This window comes from Hyalella azteca, unplaced genomic scaffold (assembly GCF_000764305.2).
Source record: "Hyalella azteca isolate HAZT.00-mixed unplaced genomic scaffold, Hazt_2.0.2 contig14329, whole genome shotgun sequence".
NCBI lineage: Eukaryota > Metazoa > Arthropoda > Malacostraca > Amphipoda > Hyalellidae > Hyalella > Hyalella azteca.
In genome coordinates, this window is record NW_025944219.1 from 1 (window position 1) to 23,256 (window position 23,256).

A 23,256-nucleotide genomic window follows, 5' to 3' on the forward strand; every position below is an offset into this window, starting at 1 on the left:
GTGAGTTTTAGATCTAAGTCGTTCTTTTCTTTGACACGACACAAGTTTGAATTCGTTATTACCTTATACATTTCAGTAGATTCATATAATTATTCCTTTCGTAACTAACAAATTCCACTAACTTGAAATCGTGATATATCACTAGCTACAAAAATCTCCATGTTGTAAAATGTCTTGAATTCAGAGCGCACCTTCTATGAGCGAATTATTGAATTATGAGCGCACCTGTTTAATGAACGAGTTCCGCCAACTTCTTTACTGATTTTATATGAATATCTTTATTTAAAAACTTTTTCAAGATTAAAAATAATTTGTCTTCCTGTCAGAATCGTGTTGGGCGTGTCTACGAGCAAGCGTTCCAGCAATCCATCATCCTTGAAGTGCCAGATGCCTTCTTTTGCCCGCACCCTTCGTATGAGTGTAAGTTTTATTATGTGATATTGGAATTTGTTATATTAATATTTTGGTAATAATATTCAGTTTCTTAATAAGTTCATTGGATTTTTTGTGTTAACTAATAATAACGGATTTTCCCATGCGATCACATTTTTGTTCACTACAGGGTTCAAGAAGATCGCTCAGGAACTCCTCAATAAAATCGTCTACGTTGACTGGCCGCATCTTAAAGAAGCACTGGTGCGTTCGACCATCTTCATGATGACATTTTTTGAGCATATCTGAATCATTATACGAATGATATTTTCCCTATGTAGACAGAACCATTTTGCGAACGATATTCTGTGGGCCTAAACTGAACAATGTCACGAATGACATTCTCTGAGCCCAGACTGGGCCATTTTGCAAAGGATACTTTCTGAATTTCTGAATGTAGGTTGAACCATTTAGCGAATGATACTTTCTGAATGTAGACTGATCATGCATTGTAACACATCCATACGACAACATTTCTTCTCGCTTCGAGTCACCGACATGTGGAACAGCCTCCCTGATAGCATCGTTGACGCTCCGAGTATGAACGCCTTCAAAAACAAACTATACGAAGCTATGCAGGAGCATATGTTCAGTCATAAAATACCTAGCAACTTACGGAGCAGGCAATAATTCCAGCAGCTATCTCAATCAATCGTCAATTATGGTGAAGATCGGGTTCCAAAGGCCGGATTCCTTGTGAATCAAGTCATGAAACGTTCAAGAATCGGCAACAGGCCATGGCCCTATTTTTTCAATGCCGACACTTCTATTCCATTATATTTTGCGAAGGATACTTTCTGAATGTAGACTGGGACATTTTGCGCATAATATTTTCTGGACTTATTTCAATTCTTAGTGTCCTTTGTCAAATGGTCCATAAAAATTTTCCTTTCTCAGTTTGTTGCATTAGAAACGATTACAAATTTATTTATTTTTTAAATGAATTGCTGGGCTAATTGTTGATGGATTTTCTTACTTCGTTATACTATATTTAAGTTTAATATTTCATAATTTTTAACAATCAACGTCAATTAAATCTGTTTTTATGTTTAAGCAGGTATATATTCTTAACAATTAATTACCTGTACGTTAACCACCAGGTAGTTGGCTTGAGCTGCGGCAGGTTCAGAGTCTCCCTGTTGCCCGGTGCCTCATCCATGCTTAAACTCGAAGTGTTCACCAACGACAATCCACTCCAAGGAACTACTCGAGAACAAAGAGAATTTGTGGCAACTGCTAAAGGCCTTCGCTCTGATCTTCTCTACAAATGGGGCATTGATGCTGGCCGCTCCAGCCTCCTAGTGCACTGCAAGCCCATCGCTGGCAGACGGTGAGATGGGCAGGGCTTGGGAGGTTCCGAACCTTATTTCTATTATTTCCAGGGGAACCTAGGGGAACCATATTTTATTGAGAATTAGTTGCTAGAAAAAACGCTCCCAGTAGAAATATGTGCAATAAAATCTGGTTTCCCTAGGTTGCCCTGGAAATAACTGTTAGAAATAAGGTTCCCCTTAGAATATTTTCACTGGGAACCTTATTTCTAACAGTTATTTTCAGAGGAACCATATTTTATTGCACGTATCTGATCATTCTCATACATCACTGTCATAATACTAATAGTTGACCGTAGTCTGCAGACAGCAGACTGTTGACAGTTCAGTGTTCATTATGGCACAATGATATTGCTTTGATTCTGTTCTGTCTTGGTTTCTCTATGTTATGCTAGACTAGCATTCTTCTACATTTTATTTAGGGTTTGTGGCAAAAATTGTAGGTGGTATCTTGAATTAATTATTATTCAATAAATATGGTTCCCGTAGGTTCCCTGGAAATAACTGTCAGAAATAAGGTTCCCAGTGAAAATATTCTAAGGGGAACCTTATTTCTAACAGTTATTTCCAGGGGAACCATATTTTATTGCACGTATTTCTACTGGGAGCCTTTCTTTCTAGCAACTAATTCTCAATAAAATATGGTTTAGATCCAATGAAATGGATCAATAATAAGAAAATATGGTTTTAATAAATATAAATATGGTTTTAGATCGAATGAAATGGATCTAAAAGAGATCGAAATTTCCGTGATCTCCATTAGATCAGTTCCTCACCAGGCAAATGATGCGTTGAAGTAACGTTGATCGAACTATTTTTCAACACAATAAGCTCGCGTAATCGATATTGTTTCAACAACATTTGCCAGGGGGGGATGGATCGCCATTATCAGTGGGTCTAATGGTCGTTTCATTCTATCATTGATCATAAGGATTTCATCTTGCAAGGTAGGGGTAAATTTTCAAATAAAAGTAACGTAATAAATATTTAGTGGCAATTCAGTGATGACGGAAACGTTTTAAACTTCAATTCAACCATATATAATATTTTGAATCTTTGGTACGACATGTTACATGCTTAGGATGGCATTTTGAATCGTTGGATTAAACGGATGAGCTATGGGACCACTTCATAAAATTACATAATTATCAGTGCTGTTGCCTCAGAAATAAGGAAGCCTTGGATTTTTGAAGAAAACTTCAAAATTTATCTGCTAGTGATGTGCAGATGGAGGCTATTTTTTTTGAGAAACAGAAAATTGTTGTGGCATCTCGCCATGAGTTTTACGTTGATGAGATCAATCCTAAAAAATGTGCTTCAGTTCATGAGTATGACTCTCATAGTAGCGTTTCTCTGCTCGTTAAGGACGGTTGCTGTATTACCTGCCATTAGTTATGAATGGTTGGTTTATTGCCTGCCATCAGTTACTGACGGTCATTACTTGCTATTACTGACATTCATTACCTGCCATCAGTTACTGACGGTCATTACCCGCGATTAATAACGGGCATTACCTGCCATCAGTTACTGACGGTCATTACCCGCCATTAATAACGGTCATTACCTGCCATCAGTTACGTGGTGACCTCGTGCGGCGAGTGGTCCCTGAGCTACGAATGGTCGCCGGCCACACAGACATACCTCGCGCAGACTCTGGTACGGGACATCGCAGTCTGCGACCCAACACTCCCCAAGACCTGCAGTCTTGATCAGCTCTTCCCTGCTGGCACCAAAGTCTTCATGCTCGGACAACCCCACCACGGTTGTTGCGCCACGGTGCGTGTGTGTGTTGTTGTGTTTGTGTTTGGGCTACTCCACCACGGTTGTTGCGCCACGGTGCGTGTGTTGTTGTGTTTGTGTTTGGGCTACTCCACCACGGTTGTTGCGCCACGGTGCGTGTGTGTTGTGTTTGGACAGCTCCACCACGGTTGTTGCGCCACAGTGCGTGTTTTGTGTATGTTTGGGCTACTCCACTACGGTTGGTGCGCCACGGTGCGTGTGTTGTTGTGTTTGGGCTACTCCACCACGGTTGTTGCGCCACGATGCGTGTGTTGTGTTTGAGTTTGGGCTACTCCTTAGTATCCTTAGTATTTGTTTGGGACATAGCAGTCCCAGGCCGCGATGGATTGCCGCCTCTGATTATCGTTCATCCGCCCTCATTTGGGCCACCTGATGATGATGCTGTTGTTTGCTTCTCGCCGCTGGTAGTGTTGCATGGGAGGTCGATCTGGGATTGTGCCCAGGAACACGTCCAGTCGTCTCTTGAAGGTCTCCAGGGTGAAGTCCCCCTCTCTTAGATCCTTTGGTAGGACGTTAAACAGCCCCGGCCCTGCCACGGAAAGTGATCCTTCCCGCAGGGATTGAAATCTGGCTGCAGATCTGTTACGTAGTGGGAGGATCTTGCACAGTCTCCCCCTTCTCTCGTTGTGATGTGTCTTAATCCTGAAGGTCTCGCTCTCACAGCTTGGCGCCATTCCGGTTATCATCTTCCATGTGTTCAAAATGACATACATCTCCGTCTCCTCTGCACTGAGTACAGGCCCAGGCGCCTCAACCTCTCCCAGTAGTTCAACTCCTCCATCCCTCTGATCCTGGAAGTGAAGGTTCGTTGGATCCCTTCCAGTTGCCGTATTGCGCCTAGTGTGAACGGGGTCCAGAGCTGGCAGCAGTATTCAAGAATTGGTATTACAAGGGCTCTAAAGAGTGTGATCATAGGTTCCGCCTCTCTTGTTCTGAACGTCCGCCAGATCCACCCCATCTATCGCCTACCTCTTGCGGTTATTGCCGTTATGTGATCACCAAAATTGACCTGAGTATACATTATCACTCCTAGATCGCGAACGAGCCGCTTCTCTTCGATTTCCGAGTTGTCAGGTGCTAGGTAGCGGTGCTACATACCAGCTCTTCCGATACCTCTGTATCTCAAAACCTAAAACTTGGTCCCGTTGAACTGCATGCTGTTCACTTGGGCCCGTCATATATTGCAGCGAGGTCTTCTTGCAACCTCTCGCAGTCCCTCCTGTCCGTTATGGTCATTAGTACCCTGGTGTCGTCCGCGAATGACGATGCAGTGGCGTGGTTCACAGCCACATCTATGTCGGCGATGTGAACGAGGAAGAGGATTGGGCCGAGTACCGTTCCTTGTGGTACTCCACTCTTCACCCTAGCCTCGCTCGATCTCGAGCCTCCTACAACGACAGCTTGTAGTCTTTCTGTTAGGAAGCTGTGAATCCATGCCAGCAATTCACCTCCGACCCCCAGCAGTCTTAATTTTCTGAAGAGCACTTCATGGTCAACTTTGTCAAACGCTTTCGCGAAGTCCAAATACACCACGTCCACCCCGGCCCCCTCCTCCAGCATGGCCAGGACTTTGTGGTGATGCTCCAGTAGCTGAGTCAAGCAGGAACGATTTCGTTTAAAACAGTGTAATCTTGTGTTGAAAAGGTCAGCCTCTTCCATGTACTGCACCAACCTTCTGGCAACAACCTTCTCAAATACTTTGATTACGTGTGATTTTAATGTAACCGGCCTGTAATTTTGGGGTTTGTCTCTCGCACCTCCTTTTGTAGATAGGAGTCATTAGCCCTAGTTTTAGGTCACTTGGAACATTTCCTTCTCTCAATGATGTTTACCAGAGCAAAGTCAGAGGGACCTTTAGTGCTCCGACACATTTTTTCAGTAACACTGCAGGGACCCCATCTGGCCCGGGAGCCGAATACGTCAATAATTCATGGATATTCCTCCTTAGATCCGGCGCTTCAAACTCAATGTTGATCAGCTCCCGCCCCCCTGGAGTTCTTGAATGACTTCAATTTCGTTCTCTTGTTTTGAGTATTGGGGTTCGCTGAATACTTTTTCAAACTGCGCTCCCAGAAGTTCGCACTTGCCCTGGTTGTCTCCAACAAGGACATCGTTATTTTTCAGAGGCCCTGCTAAGGCTCTGATTTTGGCCTTTGACTGTGCATATTTGTAGAAATATTTGAGATTCTCTCGAATGGCAAGCACCGCTTGCGCCTCCGCAACTTGTTGCTCGGCTTCGTGTGAGTCCCGCAATTGTCGTTCAGTTTCCTCAATTTTTTTCCCTTAGATCAGTGGTTCCCAAACTTTTTCAGGCTGGCGCCCCCTTTGGCTCCCTCGTGAATTTCTAGCGCCCCCCACAGACATACGCCTCTTTCTTGTAATCTAGTACGCTGCAATTTTAAAAGAGAAAGGTTAAACACAAATGTTTATTTCACAAATAGAACCCCATTTAGTGAACCAATATGTTTTTCAGCTGTTTTAACTGTTTCAGCACTAGAAACCTAGGACGTCTCGGGCGAATTTACGGCCGGCCTCGTGGCCGGTCTCACGACCAATCTCCAAATTCAATCATCAAGTAATATCTCCCAAACTAATGAACGCAACTCAACGAAACTTGGAATACGTATTCATCAGAACCTAACGGTGATGTTTAGCTCGTACTTTTTTTCAATTTTACCTTCAATCTGGAGTTACGTGTATATCGCAAAACAGGCAAAAATTCGCAGTGATCAAAGAATTCTTCCAAACTATTGAACGGATTTGAATGAAATTTTGAATATACATTCCTAACTACCAAACGGTGATTTTTTAGCTTATATTTGTTTATTTTACTTTCGTTTGCGAGTTTTTTTTTCATTTCACCGTCATTCTTGATTTATATTCGCGGCGATTCATATTCGCGGCGATTTCTTCTAAAATCTAAACTACAGAACAGATTTCAACATAACTTTGTATATATTATATAATTACCTAACCTCTCAACGGTGATTTTTAGCTTGTGACAATTTTTTTTATTTTGCTTTGGTTCACGAGTTATACAGATATAGGAGGAACGACCAGGCTTTTCTACCGGCCGGTTTAACCAAGAGCCTTATACGTATAGCCGTATAACTCGCAAACGAAGGCGAAACGAAAAAATTGTAACGAGCTAAACATGACCGTTGTTGAGGTTAGGTATTTAAATACTAAGTTTCGTTCAAATCTGTTCAGCAGTTTGGAAAAAATTTCTTGAATGCTGCGAATTTAAACACGTATTGCTGTTTAAATAACGAATGAAGGTGAAATAAAAAAAAATTATCGCGAACGAAGACACAATGGGAAAAATTTTAACGAGTTAAGCATTACCGTTCGGTAGTTAGGACTGCATATTCGAAATTTCGTTCGAATCTGTTCAGTAGTCTGGAAGAAATTACTTGATCATTGTAAATTTCGGCCAGTATTGCCATATAACTATGGCAAAAAACAAACAATGGCAAAATTAAAACAATTTTCACGAGCTAAACATCATTGTCAGAATGTTAGGTCCTATATAAATACGTGTACTAAGTTTCATCGAGTTAAGTTCATTAGTTTGAGAGATATTCCTTGATCATTGAATTTGGAAATTGGCCGCGAGTCCGGCCGTTAATTTGTCCGAGACGTAAACCCAGGAGAGGTTAAAAAACAGATCTGAGTGACAAAACCATCGCTGGGAGTCATGTGCTGCACGTGTTGTGTACAAATCGTCAAACAAACGTTCGAACTTCTGATATCGACTTCGGACGACCGCCCTCCCCCCCCTATCGCCCTCCTACCGTCCTTTTCTTCCTTACCGCCCCCCAAAATCTTTCCATCGCCTCTAGGGGGGCGATAGCGCCCACTTTGGGAACCACTGCCTTAGATGTTCCAGCCTCCACCTCTCCATATTCCTGGAGGCGGCCGTTATCTGGTTGGTTGTACAAGCTCGCCCGTCTTTTCATGAGAATCCGTCTGTCCTTTGAATTATGTGCCGTTAGGGAGTCGTTTTTCCCGGCGTGAGGTGCGTGCATACCTGCGGTAATACTTCGCGCAGTTTGTTGTACATTGCTTCGTCATTTAACTCCAGTAACTCTGATCTCCAGTCGATGTCGAGGAGTTCGTTTTCAATGGCCTCCCAGTGTGTTCTTCGATGAGGAAAATTTAGCCCAGCAGGCCCTCTCGAGATGTAGGTCTGGGCTGGTTTCTAATCCCAATTGTTTCGACCACTACTAGTTGATGGTCTGACAGTGCAGTCTCCTCAACCCGAATATCAGCAACCAATTCTTCATTGCTGGCGAAGAATATATCCCTGCGATAGTGTGTCTTCTTGTTAACACCAGTACCTGTTGACTAAGCAAGTGCTCCCTACCGAATCGAAGTAGTTGTTTTGCCTGGATTCTGGCCTGATCTCTGCGCCATTCTAAATAGTCCAAGTGTGACCATCGTATGTGCGGTAGGTTAAAATCTTCCGCAACCACAATATTTGGGGAAGGTTCACCTAAGTTGGCCANTGTCAACCTCAGCCTGTTACTAGTGTCAACATGTTAGTTGTTACTTGTTAAGTTGTTACCAGTTACCACTTATAGGTTTTTTTCATCTTTCAGTTTGCTTACAGTTATTTTTACACAGTTATTTTTATGTTTCACCTTCCCTAAGTGGATGTCTACTTTAATCTACCAGTCTCAAAAATAATCCACATATATATACAAAAAAAAAGATTTTTATATGTATATGTGGATAATTTCTTAGATTGGTAGATTAAAGTTCACATCCATGTAGGGAAGGTAAAACATAAAAATAACTGTAACTTCTATTTACTGTATCTAATCCCGGGGTAACCCTTACTAGTTCGGTTAGGTTAATTGCAATAAAGTTGCATTGATATGTTTTAAAAATGTTTTTCTTGGGGAGAGTCCCTCTATGTTGGCTTAGCTATCATGATGCCAGACTTTTCCTTTCCTTGCGTTCTTAGTTGCTGTAACACTGCGCTGTCAGGGGTCTTTGGCTCAGCAGCTGTTGCATTTGTTGTTGTGATTTCTGCTGATGTTCGTGCAATGTTAACAGCTGCTGCATTTGTTGTTGAATCTGATCTACTTAGTATAATCTGATCTACTTGTATTAAGTAGGCCTAAAAAATTGCTCCGCCTGATATAGAGTCCTTTTTGTTATTCTTCACTCTGGTAGGTTGTGTTCTGGTAGGCCGGTGCGGTAATTTTTGGAACTGCCCTGTTCCTTTGATTACAAAAGATTCGCCTTTCCCAGAACTGATTTTTTTAACGATGTAATTTTTTCTGATGTTTTAAGTTAGGCAGTAGAATCTATCCGGTGTTCCGAGAAAGAACTTTCAGGGTCCCGGCTCTCATCGGCGTTACCTCTCAACTGCAGGTTGAGTTCAAAGTGGTAGACCTACAGTAATCTCGTTTGCACGCTACATTTTTAATAGTATTCCAGCACAAGAGCGGATGGTAGTATTGACAGTCTCTCCCGTTTTTTGCATCCGCGTTGGTTTTTGCTTCCAAATGTTGCAAATTTGTGACATCTTATGGTGTGAATAGTTACAGTTCATTTCTTCATTCTCCCAATCGCACTTGCCCGAAAGATATCTCCAGCAACGCGTTTCTTAACAGTTAAATGCCTCTTGTTCGAGGCATTTAAAGAGGAGAGGGGTAACGCTGCGGTCCAGGCTTGAGGTGGGCGGGGTACTAAGTCGGGCAGCAGTGGGGGATGCGGGGGAGGGAGTGAGGGGAGTTGAGGGAGTGAGGGGAGTTGAGGGTACCCGTGTCTTAGTCGAACAGAGAGATACATTCATGATAGGCCTACTTCTCTGAACGCTTGAACTGCTTGCACACTCTCCATGCCTTCTTTCGCCCACCCCTCGTTCATCACGCATTTTCTACACATGAATGATTTCCTCGTTTTTAAATATCTTGCAAGTTGGTTTTCTGGAATTAGTGAACATTAGTGAAGTAACAAAACTGTCTGCATGTGATACCTCTTAGTGCCAATTGTCCAAAATTACATTTTTGTCATTCCAGACATTCTCTGGTAAGTTAACTAACACAGACTTTGGCTGCCATGTTTACCCAATCAATTGATACTCGCACTAACTTTTTACTGACTTCACCTAATTCCAGACTATTCACTGGAACACTTCAGTATAGAATGAGTCAACAGAGTTAAATCGTACTCAATTTTTCTCAATCTATTGTTACTCGCACTCAATTTTTACTGACTTTACTTAATTCCAGACTATTCACTGGAACACTTCAGTACAGAATGCAATTACAGAGTCAAACCTTCAAAATTAAATGTAATCGGGACCGCGCACGACACCAACGTCTGTCACGTCAAACAGCCACAAGCAAACTCACCACGGTTGTTGCGCCACGGTGTGTGTGTTGTTGTGTTAGGTGCGGTGTGTGTGTTGTTGCGTCAACGAGAGACCATTGGCTAACGAGAGACTTGTCAATTGCCATTCTCTCTCGTCATTACCTGCAATAAGATTTTATTCCAAATCTCATGTAAGAAGATTTGCTTCCTCTATGCTTAGTTTTAGTACCTAGCATTTACGTAATTTAATTTAATACTTATCATTCACGTAATTCAAAATTCTGGTATGTTGTATGCCCCGCGTTGATCTGTAGGTGCTGGAGAATTCGCCCAGCAACAAAGCTGATGCTGGAACCAACGACGAAGTTCTTGTTCGAGTTGAGACGCGCCACGAGCCTGACTTGAGCCGCCTCAAGTCATCAGTCCCGGGACATAAATACCTGCACGGTGAGTAACGGGCTTCTCAACCGTGAGGTCATGACTTTATTTATATTGAATACAAATACCTGCATGGTGAGTAACGTGCTTCTCAACCGTGAGGTTATGACTTAATTTATATTGAACACAGATACTTGCACGGTAATTAACGTGCTTATCAACCGTGAGGTTATGACTTTATTTATATTGAACACAGATACCTGCATGGTGAGTAACGTGCTTCTCAACCATGAGGTCATGACTTTATTTATATTGAACACAGATACAGGCTTACAACGCGAAGTTCCCCCGCGTCGTCGAGGCAGTTTGTAGAACCCGCGGCGACGTTACTGAGGAGGAGCTCTTCCCGGGACCCGACGGGTCATTAACCTTTTGTTCACTGATGCATTACCATTTCTTAATGCAATTCATACGTGATAACTGGTAACGAGAGTTGGGTTTCATCGAGGCTGAAATGATGGTTTTTAGATTGGCTGATATGAATGGTTTCGAGAGAGGCTGACTGCAAATGCTTTACAGTGAGACTGACTACAAATGCTTTTCAGAAAGGCTGAATGCAAATGCTTTTCAGAGAGATTGACTGCAAATGCTTTTCAGAGAGGCTGAATGTAAATGCATTGCAGAGAGGCTGAATGCGACTCACTCGTGGACTTCTTGATGGAGTCTGAAGGCGCACGCAGCGTGAGGCGATCGTTTGGTTCCGAGTTGCTGGTGCCCGAGGCCGTGGCTGAACTCCTGCACGAGGTTGACAACTACAACAAACTGCAGCATTCACAACCTGTCGAGATGCGGGTTAAAGCCCAAATGCTGTTCAAGGTAATTAATAAACGAGTTTTACTGTAAGGAATTGACGAATATTGTGCGAAGACTTGGTTCAAATGAAATAAAGAACGATGTTGCCGATTGGAATTGTAATGTTGAATAGGACTTTTGAGGACTATCTCTCCTCCAGAGTTCATTTATTATTTTCACTCCTCTGTTTCATGTCCCCAGCCGAACCCTCTGCAAGGCAGCGTCCCCGTAAAAGGTCCCGTGGAGACCAAAGTGTGGGACCGCGTCTTCCACGTCAGGGAGGGTCACGTTGTCCCTCTAGGGGCACGCGGCACCGTCATAGGTCAATATGATCGAATAAACATGTCTTAGAAATTCTCTAGTTGTACATACTATGATTTTATATATATCGTGTTGTTGGACGACTCTTCATGAATTATTTTATGGGAAATTCTTGCCCTGAATTTAGGAGTATTAAAACATATCGTAGTCAAAACATTTTTCTTGGAGCGACTTGGATATGCGAAGTTTCAATGAAGTCTGCACGAAAATGCACATGATATTATTAGCTACATTGTATTATCAATAAATTTTTAATTGCCAGCAGGTCTGCAGCCAGCTTCACAGCCCACCGACGTCCTCTACGACGTGGCCTTTGACGAAGTCTTTTCTGGGGGCCAGACACTTTAAGGCACCGGGTCAGCCTACCGCTGCTACAGACTCCGCTGGTCTGACTTCATCAACCTCTCTGCCGGACCTCCCCACCCGGATGAGGTAGGGTAGGCCCTCTCCACCCGGGGGAAATAGGTTAAGCCCTCTCCGCCCGGAGGAGGTAGGATAAGCCTTCCCCACCCGGTTGAGGTAGGGTAGGACCTCCCCACCCAGAGGAAATAAGGAAGGCCCTCCCCACCCGGAGGAAATAGGGCAGGCCCACTCCACCCGGATGAGGTAGGGTAGGCTCTCCCCACCCGGAGTAGGTAGTACAGGCCCTCCCCAACCGGATGAGGTAGTGCAGGCCCTCCCCAACCGAATAAGGTAGTGCAGGCCCTCCTCAACCGGATGAGGTAGGGTAGGCCCTCCCCACCCGGATAAAGAAGTGTAGGCACTCTCTACCAGGATGAGGTAGGATAGGCCCTCCCCACCCGGAGGCCACACTAGTCGTCTAGTATCACCGCTTTAATTGCCATTGCCAGACTTGAAATTCATGCCTTGTTTGAACGAGTGAAAAGGTGAAAACCCTTATAGTGACAGATATCGGTTAAATAAATGTTTGAGAAACGACTAATCAAATAATTCATAATTAACCAATTCAGCCCACGTACCTGAAATTATTACAGCAGCTGCGCAGGTGTAGAATTACAATTTTTCTTGAGTATGGTGGAGACTTATCTTCATTCGTGACAGTTATTGCTTTTTTAACTAGTTCAAAAATGATTAAGCCCACACCGATAGACTTTATTCTCGGCTATTTCTATATCGCAATTTCATGTTTATTTTGCAGCTGTCGCCCCTGGCACAGTCCAGACAACCGGTGTCCGTAGCTCGACGGGGGATCGTTAAGCCTGAACAGCTGCTGCGGGGCCAGCCTAATGCGGGAGGGGCTTCTCAACACAACTGCTACCCTAGCAACGGGGAAGTAGTCTTGGGTGATCGGAAACTGCGGAATAGCGGCCGTGGGGAAGGAGTCTTGGGTAAAGGCAGACGGCGAAATAGCGGCCGTGGTAAAGAAGCCTTGGGTGAACGGAGACAGAATAATAGCGGCCATGGGGAAGGAGTCTTGGGTAAACGTAGACTGCGAGATGGCGTCCGTGGTAAAGAAGCCTTGGGTGAACGGAGACAGACTAATTGCGGCTGTGTGGAAGATGTCTTGAGTGAACGGAGACAGACTGATAGCGACTGTGTGGAAGATGTCTTGAGTGAACAGAGACAGAGTGATAGCGACCGTGAGGAAGATGTCTTGAGTGAACGGAGACAGACTGTTAGCGACTGTGAGGAAGATGTCTTGAGTAAACGGAGACAGAGTGATAGCGGCTGTGTGGAAGATGTCTTGAGTGAACGGAGACAGAGTGATAGCGACCGTGAGGAAAATGTCTCGAGCGAACGGAGACATACTGATAGGGACTGTGAGGAAAATATCTTGAGTGAACGGAGACAGACTGATAGCGGCTGTGTGGAAGATGTCTTGAATGAACGGAGACAGAGTGACAGATACTGTGAGAAAGATGTCTTGAGTAAACGGAGACAGAGTGATAGGGACCGTGAGGAAAATGTCTTGAGTGAACGGAAACAGACTGATAGCGGCTGTGTGGAAGATGTCTTGAGTGAACGGAGACCGAGTGATAGCGGCCGTGGGGAAGAAGTCATGGGTAAACGGAGACAGGGGAATCGCTGCCGTGGTTATGGCGTCTTGGGTGATCGGGAACAGACGAGAAACACTCGCGCGGATTGCTATGATTGGAGAAATACTAGCGTCACTATGGTCCATAATGATAACTACCTCAACGAGCGGCACAGACAGCAACAAAATGATATAGACAGCAATTTTGTCACAAAAGACAAACGGCACCACAAACAGCCACAAAATGACGGTGATAACGTCACAAATTACAACCGGCCCCACAAACAGAATCAAAATTACGGGAATAGTGTCAAAAACGAAAACCGGTGCCACAAACTGCCACAAAATGACAGCAATGTCGTCACAAATGACAGCCGGCCCCACAAACAGAAACAAAATTACGGGAATAGCGTCACAAACGAAGACCGGCACCACAAACAGCCACAAAATAATGGCAATGGCGTCACAAACCGGCACCACAAAAAGTCACAAGATAACGGCAATAGCGCCACAAACGACAACCGACACCAAAAACTGCAACAAAATGACGGCAATAGCTTCACAAACAGCCACAAGATAACGGAAATTGTGTCACAAACAACACCCGGCGCCACAAACAGCCACAAAATGACGGTAATAGCGTCACAAACAAGAACTAGCTCTACAAGCAGCCTCAAAATGACGGCAATAGCGTCACAAATGACAACCGGTGCCACAAACAGCCACAAAATGACGGCAATAGCGTCACAAAAGAAAACCAGTGCCACAAACAGCAACAAAATGACGGCAATAGCGTCACAAACGACAACCGGTGCCACAAACAGCTGCAAAATGACGGCAATAGCGTCACAAACGACAACCGGTGCCACAAACAGCTGCAAAATGACGGCGATGGCATCACAAACAACATTCGTCTCTACAAACAGCCACAAAATGACGGCAATAGCGTCACAAACGATAATCGGCCCCGTCCAGTTAAAACTCCAAGGCAACGCGCACGCGTTTTTCGACGTGGAGGGCAACGAAATAATGGCAGTAGCAAACGACAACCGGCGCCACAAAATTACGGCAGTAACGTCACGAACGACAGCCGGAGATAAACTGCCACAAAATGACAGCGTCATTTGTGGAAAAACAGAGAAGGAGAACAATTAGTCCATTTTTGTTACTAAAATCAGGCGGATATTAAGGGCTTACTTTTCGGAGACTCTGATCAAATTCTTATTAAATTCTAATACCAAGATTGCGGCATGGACTGATGATGACATCGCGTGGGCTCTAAACATTCGTCATATCTGATCTTGTTAGGAATAAGCAACCCAGTATGACCTTGATAAGAAAACGTATCCTAGTATATCGTTGTTAATAGAACGCAATGCATTTTTTACAGTGAAGTGTAATTCTTAAAAAATGTTTAAATATACCTAATTTGTTTGTATTATTCATTAAATTAACCTTGCTATGAATCTGCCCCTCAGTAACGTTCTAGGGCCAGATTATCAAACATCGCCAAGTACGCGTAGCGACTTTCATGTTGCATAAGTGCTGCTATGATGACATAATGTAGCGGATCTCGCTGCATAACTACTTTTGTTTTTTTTTTTGGAACTGAATTGAGAGAGAATTCATGCTAGTGAATCACTGCTTCCGCTGGCAAAACTTATTTCCGGTAGAAAATTTATTTCCACAGCACTGCCCATTCTCAGCTCATTTCTATGCCAGTTGCTGATCAGGCAATATTTTGGTAAGCCTGATTGTGCTAAGGTAGGAGATTTTACAAAGAATAAAGGTATAGGGCAGAAACTGTATGTCGTTTAGGGTAAAATTGGCGTTGCGGGTATTTAAGCAGGACTGCGGGAGTAAGTTGTGGCCCCAGCGAGGTCTTGGACGGTTGTCGTCAAAGTTATTCGGCCAATAGAAGCTCGGCGCATTTGTGAGGTGCGCCTCGTTGGGAAGTGCAGTGTTAGAGATAATCGCGACGATTGGAGAGATTTTCTTTCCTGTAGCCAACGGTCTGCAAAGAGACCGAATTACATCCTCAACAGACTATCACGACGAAGCAAGTTCTAAATCTACGATCTTAGAGACGAGATCATCGTCACCAGCAGCCGCACCACGTCGTTCTTCAGATAACACCAGCCAGCTACGAAGCTAGTTCTAAATCTACTTTCCTGGGCCTATACTTCCAAAAAAGTTAAAAGATCGTAAGTTCATCAGCCAATCATTGACGGCCTTTCGAACAAAATCCACCAATCATAGACAAGAAATTATGGCGTAAGTACTTACGTTCGCTAAGCGAGTTTTGAAAATATGGCCCCAGCTGGAGACGAGATCCACCCAGCGCAGCCACGTCAAGAAAGGTAAGGACCGCGTCTCACTGAGGAAAGGCTGGCCGTGGCCAAGAGCTGCGAGGACCTCGCCAGACTGGCGGAAGTTGACTCCGGTGCTGCCACCTCCCAAACCCGGTGACGTACAAATTTGGAAATTTGAGTGCTAGTAAATGTGTCTAGTTCTCGACTGTGTTAGTGTCTGAATTATTATCACCGTGCCATGACTATGATCTCGTTGCTAATACTCAGGTCTACGTTAGATTTTTCGTTGGCTGTTCAGTGTCCGCATCTTAGTGACTGTGTACCAGTTCTGTACCTAGGTGTCGGGTATTCTCCAATATTCGCCACTAAGTAAGCCACTTGGCAACTAAAACCTGAAGTTAGAGGTTTAAGAAAAAGTAATGTAACGTAAACCCTGAGGGCATGAATTTATTCTCTGAAATGTCACCACGAGAAGTACGCTGTCCGAAGTAAAACTAAAGAGGAAGGGGAAGCATCAAGATTTTAATAAAATAGGACCCATAACAAATGGTCTTCTAGCCTAAACAAGCTCCCCAACTTAGAAAAAGTGCTTTATGATAGCTCTTGTCTTCAGTAGTGCTCAGTATGGTGTAGCCGTAATAGATTTAATCTGGAGACACTGCATGCAAGGTTCTGGGTTAAATCAGTTATCAATGAATCAGTAATCAATGAATCAGTTATCAATGACTCAGTTATCAATGATTCAGTTAACAGTGAATCAGTTATCAATGACTCGGTTATCAATTAATCAGTTATCAATGACTCATTTATCAATGAATCGGTTATCAATGACTCAGTTATCAATAAATCAGTTATGAATGAATCGTGCATCAATTAAACATCAACTGTCAAAAAGAGTATGGCAACTAATTGTGAATGAGATTCGTGAACAAAATAATTTCGAATTAGAAGAAATTTGGAAATGTGGTCGAGTCTTTAATTATTTTTGAGAAACTTGGCGAAACAAAGCTCAAGGCTCGGCAAGAAGCAGCCTTTGACCAACAACAAAGGGTGAGGTAGCGACTAACGGCTTCTAAAAAGAAGAGCAAGCTCTTCTGGGCCTAGGTGAGGAGTCGTCTAGTAGGCGGTAGTGCCTAGTGAAGTTCCATCATCCGTACGAAGCCTCGACGATAATCCAACGCAGGGATGGGCACAAAGGTCGGCAACGGGCACGACACAGGTAGGAGAAGCGATGGTGGCTGAAGATAATCTGTATGTTGGTGGCCAACGTCGCTCGACTTCGGCTTCACTGGAGGGTAAGCCTCAAAAACCATTTAAGCAAAGTCGCGACCTGTCCGGCCGCTGAATGACTGCGTTAATTTGAAATGAGATTAGCGCGGATAGTTATAGAGAAACTGATTTTAACCATTCTCAACCGGTAGCCAGTGAAAATTTAGAGGTGAATTACTTGAATTAACCCTTATCGACAAGTTCGTCCCAAGGTGAGATCACCATAAGCTACATGTTCTACAATAACCAATGCAATAGCCTGAACAAAAAGCGTCGAATAAATATCGTTCCATGTGAAAGAAGTGTGGCTAAAATAAGTGTTGGGTCGACCATCAATAAAAGAGAATGTAGCATAAGAGATATACTTCATTTGTGACAAAAACTTCGAGTATCAACTTGTCTTACACTCATTAAAGTATATAATATATGTGGAAACGAAGGTAGCTGTGCCCATTAAGATCATTTCACGTCTTGCGTATACACTTAAACATAATCCTTCTCATCATGATACGTATTTATAACAATTTAGAGGAAAAATTCATACGCCCACTAGGCCACGTCATCCTATAGGCAAAAAATAGCTCGTATTATTCGGTTTCTGGAGAAAGTCGAGCTGCGCAAATAGACTAGGCCACTAGGGTACAGTGAACGACGACGGCCCATACGAGGCTCCTGAATCAGATTCTTCACTTTTCTGGACATTAAGCAGCTTACATGATACTAGTTATCTTTGCTGCAACATAATTTCCTCATCTTTGACTGGGAATGTAGCTTTTATTGAACTTAATGTGATGAGTGCTGCGTGTGTGTGATGAGTGCTGCGTGTGTGTGATGAGTGCTGCGTGTNCGGCCGCTATTCCGCGTTCTCCGTTCACCCACGGCGTCTTCCCCACGGCCGCTATTCCGCGTTCTCCGTTCACCCACGGCGTCTTCCCCACGGCCGCTATTCCGCGTTCTCCGTTCACCCACGGCGTCTTCCCCACGGCCGCTATTCCGCGTTCTCCGTTCACCCACGGCGTCTTCCCCACGGCCGCTATTCCGCGTTCTCCGTTCACCCACGGCGTCTTCCCCACGGCCGCTATTCCGCGTTCTCCGTTCACCCACGGCGTCTTCCCCACGGCCGCTATTCCGCGTTCTCCGTTCACCCACGGCGTCTTCCCCACGGCCGCTATTCCGCGTTCTCCGTTCACCCACGGCGTCTTCCCCACGGCCGCTATTCCGCGTTCTCCATTCTTCCAAGACGTCTTCCCCACAGCTGGGGTAGTAGCTGTGAGAGAAAGTCCTTCCTGCATTAGGCTGGCCCCGCTGCACCGCCGGATCAGGCTCCACATTCCCCCGTCGAGCCTCTGGCACCGGTTGTCTGAACTGCGTCAGGGGCCCTTGCTGCAAAATGAATATGAAATTACGTTATAGAAATAAACTAGAAGAAAGTATACTCGTGTGGGTTTGCTCGTTTCCGCATTAGTTAATCAAGCAATGACTGCAGCTAATGAAGTTGGGGCTTTATCAAACTCAAGATATATAGGTTGTTATACTTCCAGGTAAGTGGGTTTAGTCGTTGCTCAATTAGTTAACTAACCAATATTTCAACGGTCTGCAGAACTTGAGGGTTTCTAAATTCTTGATGCGTTAAGAACAATGAGCCATGAATTTCATGAGTGGCAATGTTATAAAAGCGGTGATACTCCAGCGCCGGGGTAGGCGCGGACGTAAATAAGTATAGCAAAAAACGCTCCTGTTCCGGGCGGGTAGGGAGAGCCTACCCTACCTCCTCCAGGTGGGGAGGGCCTGCCCCACCTCCTCCGGGCGGAGAGGGCCTATCATACCTCCTCCGGGTGGGGAGGGCCTATCCTACCTCCTCAGGGCGGGGAGGGCCTACCCTACCTCCTACGGGTGGGGAGGGACTACCCTACCTCTTCCGGGTGGGGAGGTTCGGTGGAGAGGTTGACGAAGGCAGACCAGCGGAGTCTGTAGCAGCGGTGGGCGGACGCGGGGCCCGCTAGTGTCGAGCCCCCGGCGAAGGCTTCGTCGAAAGCCACGTCGTAAAGGAAGTCGGAGGGCTGAGGTGCTGGCTGCAGGCCTGCTAGCAAATAAAATTATACAGTAATACTATGTAGTTAATTACATCATCAGTATTTTTCATGCAGACTTCATCAAGGGTCTCAAATCATTATTACACGGGTCATTAAATCACGGGAACGATGAACGTGACGTTAATTTGAATTATTTCAAGAATTGATTCAGTGGAACAAAGAGAGGGGCGAAAACGTTCCTAATATGCTGTGAATTTTGAGCTATATCAAACGTCACACAAGCAAGTTGCTTCTAGATAACATATTTGACTAAGAAAAATATTTTAGTACTAATAAATGCACGGGAAGAATTTAATCCTAAAATACTTCATAAAGTTTCGTGTAACAACACGACGAATTTCAAATCATAATATTAAAAACTAGAGAATCTCTAAGACTTGTTCATCTTATCCTCTAGCACAACGACCTATGACGGTGCCGCGTGCCCCTAGAGGGACCACGTGACCGTCAGGGTCCCGGGAAGAGCTCCTCCTCAGTAACGTCGCCGCGGGTTCTACAAACTGCCTCGACGACGCGGGGGAACTTCGCGTTGTAAGCCTCCAGCAGCGCCACCGTCTCTTCAGTGAACAGCCACAAGCCGTCGCTGTGTCGGTGACTGTAGCCGAGTACCTGTCGAGATGATGCTTTGTAAAACTTTGTACCTGACGTCACCATACTTTGTACCTGATGACACCATCTTTGTACCTGACGATACCATACTCTGTACCTGACGACACCATACTTTGTACCTGACGTCACCATACTTTGTACCTGATGACACCATTCTTTGTACCTGACGACACCATACTTTGTACCTGACGACACCATACTTTGTACCTGATGATACCATACTCTGTACCTGACGACACCATACTTTGTACCTGATGACACCATCCTTTGTAACTGACGATACCATACTCTGTACCTGACGACACCATACTTTGTACCTGACGACACCATGCTTTCTTTGTACCTGGCGACACCATACTTTGTACCTGATGACACCACACTTTGTACTGACGAAACCATACTATGTACCTAACAACACAGTCCGTGCTCATATATTAAGCTCTACCAGAGGATCGGGTTACGTGACTAAGGTCGTGAAGGATAAGTAAGACACATGTGTCTTATAACATATCTTGTATGTAGGGTAACGGTTATACATGAGTTACAATACAGAGGTATGAACTACGGCGTTGTCCGTAAGGTCGGAGAACTCAACCGACGCGTTACATCGCGGAGCGCTTATCAGCTACTGCGGGGGGCCTCATACTAAGTTACTAGCCCTTATAAAGCTTTCGCTTCCGCCCACACTAAGGTCTTGATCGCGTGATCTACTTATGTCTTCCAGATGCTGACTCATGCCATCAATCTCCGTCAGGTCAAGTGAATACTACCGTCTCAATTACATATAGTTATAATGATTATAATGAGACGCCAGATTGACACCGGACAACACCATACTTAGTACTTGACGACACCATACTTTGTACCTGACGATGCCATACTTTGTACCTGACGACACCATACTTTGTACCTGACGATACCATACTTTGCACCTGATGACACCATACGTTGTACCTGACGACACCAGTTCTTGTGCCTGACACCAAACTTTTTACCTGACGAGATAAGACCTCGTACCTTACGTTCAACACGTTGTAAATTCTGACAATACTTCTTACTTTCCGAGACAAGACTCTACCTTCCGACACAATACTTTGTACCATCCCTAGAACTTTGTAGTAAAGCACAATGTAAATCATATGCATATCAGATTCTCACGGCAGTCTTGCGGAAAACCTTAATCAATATAAGTTTATTACAATTCAAGATGATTGAAAACTATCTTTTTCTCTTCAAGGAAGGAAATAAACTCATCATTAATCACTTGCACCAAAATTTAGCTCACCTCCTGCATCTGTTTGAAGAACAAGAGGTCAAGTCCAATGTTGATCTTAGGCTTGGGTAAGGTGGGGGCCAATGGAGGCTCGTCAGGGTCTGATTTAAGCACCATCAGCACCGTGCCTGCGAGGCGCATCACCGTCTCCTGCGGCATACCCAGGCGTTCGCCCACCTCGAATGCTGCTAACAGAACTTACGTATAAAATACATAAACGCTTTTTCTTATGTCACTCAATAATATGATATGATTCATAAATATGATTATTTAGATCTGGTGCTTGATGCGACATACCCAGGCGTTCGCCCACTTTTAATACTGCGTGTTTGTGCATAAAATATAGAGACGCTTCTCATTATGCTAATCAATGACACCACAACTCAACTTGGAAGAAACCTATTTAGCTCTAAGACTTGTTGGGAGAATTAGGAGGAAAAATTGGCATGTAAATGTCAGAAGAACACAAGAATGAAGTAGCTAATTTATTGTAAATAAAATTTAAGAAGAAGTATATAGTGTTTTGTAGGGGAGTATTTATATTATTAGTCTTCTTAAATCGCAAGTTCACAAGGAATATAAAAGCAAAGAGAACGCTAAGCGCGATTGTATGATTGAAAATTTATAAATGATTGTATTCATTTTTAATTAACAGATGATGGAGCTGGACTCCGAAACGATTTCAATATCGATATGGTGAACTTGCTTGGCGTTTTCTTTGCTTTTAAATTCCATGTATTGTATGGGCTAGTGTATTGGTAAAAGAACTGATGAAATTTTAAAACGGCACAAAGTTCATATGAATTATCTACGTTCTCGCCAGAAATGATTTTAAAAATACTATTCACTGAAATGCCTGTAACATGAACTAAGAAACAAGTAAAAACATAACATGGTTGAGAAGCACGTTACTCACCGTGCAGGTATCTGTGTTCAATATAAATAAAGTCATAAGCTCACGGTTGAGAAGCACTTTACTTACCGTGCAAGTATCTTTGTTCAATATAAATAAAAGTCATAACCTCGCGGTTGAGAAGCACGTTACTCACCATGCAGGTATTTATGTCCAGGGACTGATGACTTGAGGCGGCTCAAGTCAGGCTCGTGACGCGTCTCAACTCGAACAAGAACTTTGTCGTTGGTTCCAGCATCAGCTTTGTTGCTGGGCGAGTTCTCCAGCACCTACAGATCAAGTTGATCAATGTCAAGATGAAGAAGCATGGAAGCCAAAATCATCATACAGGAGATTTCAGAGGCATTTGGAACAAAAATTTAAATAAGCAGATGAGGAAAGACTGACATTAAACAAGCGTCACGGTAGTCACTTTTCTGATATAAGATTCTACTTCCATGACACAAAAAAAGACTTTTGTGTTTCAAAAACAAATAACAAATCAAAGAACGGAATGCTTTTTGAGACAATCAGCTGCAAAGAAACTCAGGTCTACAATATTTTTTCCCAAATCTAAAAATTGAATGCTTGCCTGACATCGTCAAGTGATTCTCAGACGTACTGCATGGGGGTGCTTGAAAGTCGCATAAATTTTATAATTAGCTCTTCTGGAAGTACCCGTGAAGAATTTTAAAAAGTGATAAGGTTATTATAACTTCGGTTAACTAATTTCAAACTTTATAGTCACTCATCATCTCCTTACTGAAGGATTTTACCTGTTGCTTCACAAATATTTTGAATCAAGTTTTGCTGAGCCTCATTTTAAAATGAGCAAAACGCAATTAAAATGGCGCAGGCACCGTAGTGGAGTGGCCCAAACACAAACACAACACCACACGCACCGTGGCGCAACAACCGTGGTGGATTAGCCCAAACACAAACACAACACCACACGCACCGTGGCGCAACATCCGTGGTGGATTAGCCCAAACACAAACACAACACCACACGCACCGTGGCGCAACATCCGNCCGTCAGTAACTGATGGCAGGTAATGACCGTCAGTAACTGATGGCAGGTAATGCCCGTCAGCACCACGTGTTACGCCTCCGCAACACGTGGTTGTAAGCTAAAATCATTTTCAGATACTCGAACAAAAACGCCTTCATCTGGACAATTGACGGATAAATTTTGAAATTTTTCTAAATTTTTTTAATTCACCAATTCAATATGCCATCGCGAGCATGTAAATGTAACCCATCCAATCAAAGGTTTAACTGTCGAAAATAGTATAGTTTTAGAGGTCCTCGTTAAAAATTTAACATTAAAATTTCGTAGATTTCCTTAATAGTCTGAAGCTAAAACTAGTAA

General features: G+C 43.8%; 2 protein-coding genes across 2 annotated transcripts; one reads left to right on the forward strand and one right to left on the reverse strand.

Moving 5' to 3' along the window:
- Positions 1-326: 326 nt before the first annotated feature.
- On the forward strand, positions 327-14,875 carry LOC108682663 (5'-3' exoribonuclease 1; the record flags this gene model as incomplete). The annotated part of the gene is made up of 11 exons (XM_018171876.1): positions 327-420; positions 563-636; positions 1,533-1,762; positions 3,338-3,539; positions 10,205-10,337; positions 10,525-10,535; positions 10,591-10,688; positions 10,952-11,144; positions 11,322-11,442; positions 11,707-11,873; positions 12,619-14,875. Coding segments are annotated over 10 exons (1,239 nt in total), but the record flags the coding sequence as incomplete, so codon positions are not given.
- A 2,926-nt stretch (positions 14,876-17,801) lies between these two features.
- Positions 17,802-22,856, reverse strand: LOC108682665. Its single transcript, XM_047884028.1, has 6 exons — positions 22,788-22,856; positions 22,043-22,175; positions 21,006-21,178; positions 19,518-19,752; positions 18,932-19,098; positions 17,802-18,401 (listed from the first exon to the last, which is right to left on the reverse strand). The coding sequence occupies exons 1-6, from the start codon at positions 22,854-22,856 to the stop codon at positions 17,802-17,804; spliced, it is 1,377 nt and encodes a 458-aa protein (XP_047739984.1).
- Positions 22,857-23,256: the final 400 nt, after the last annotated feature.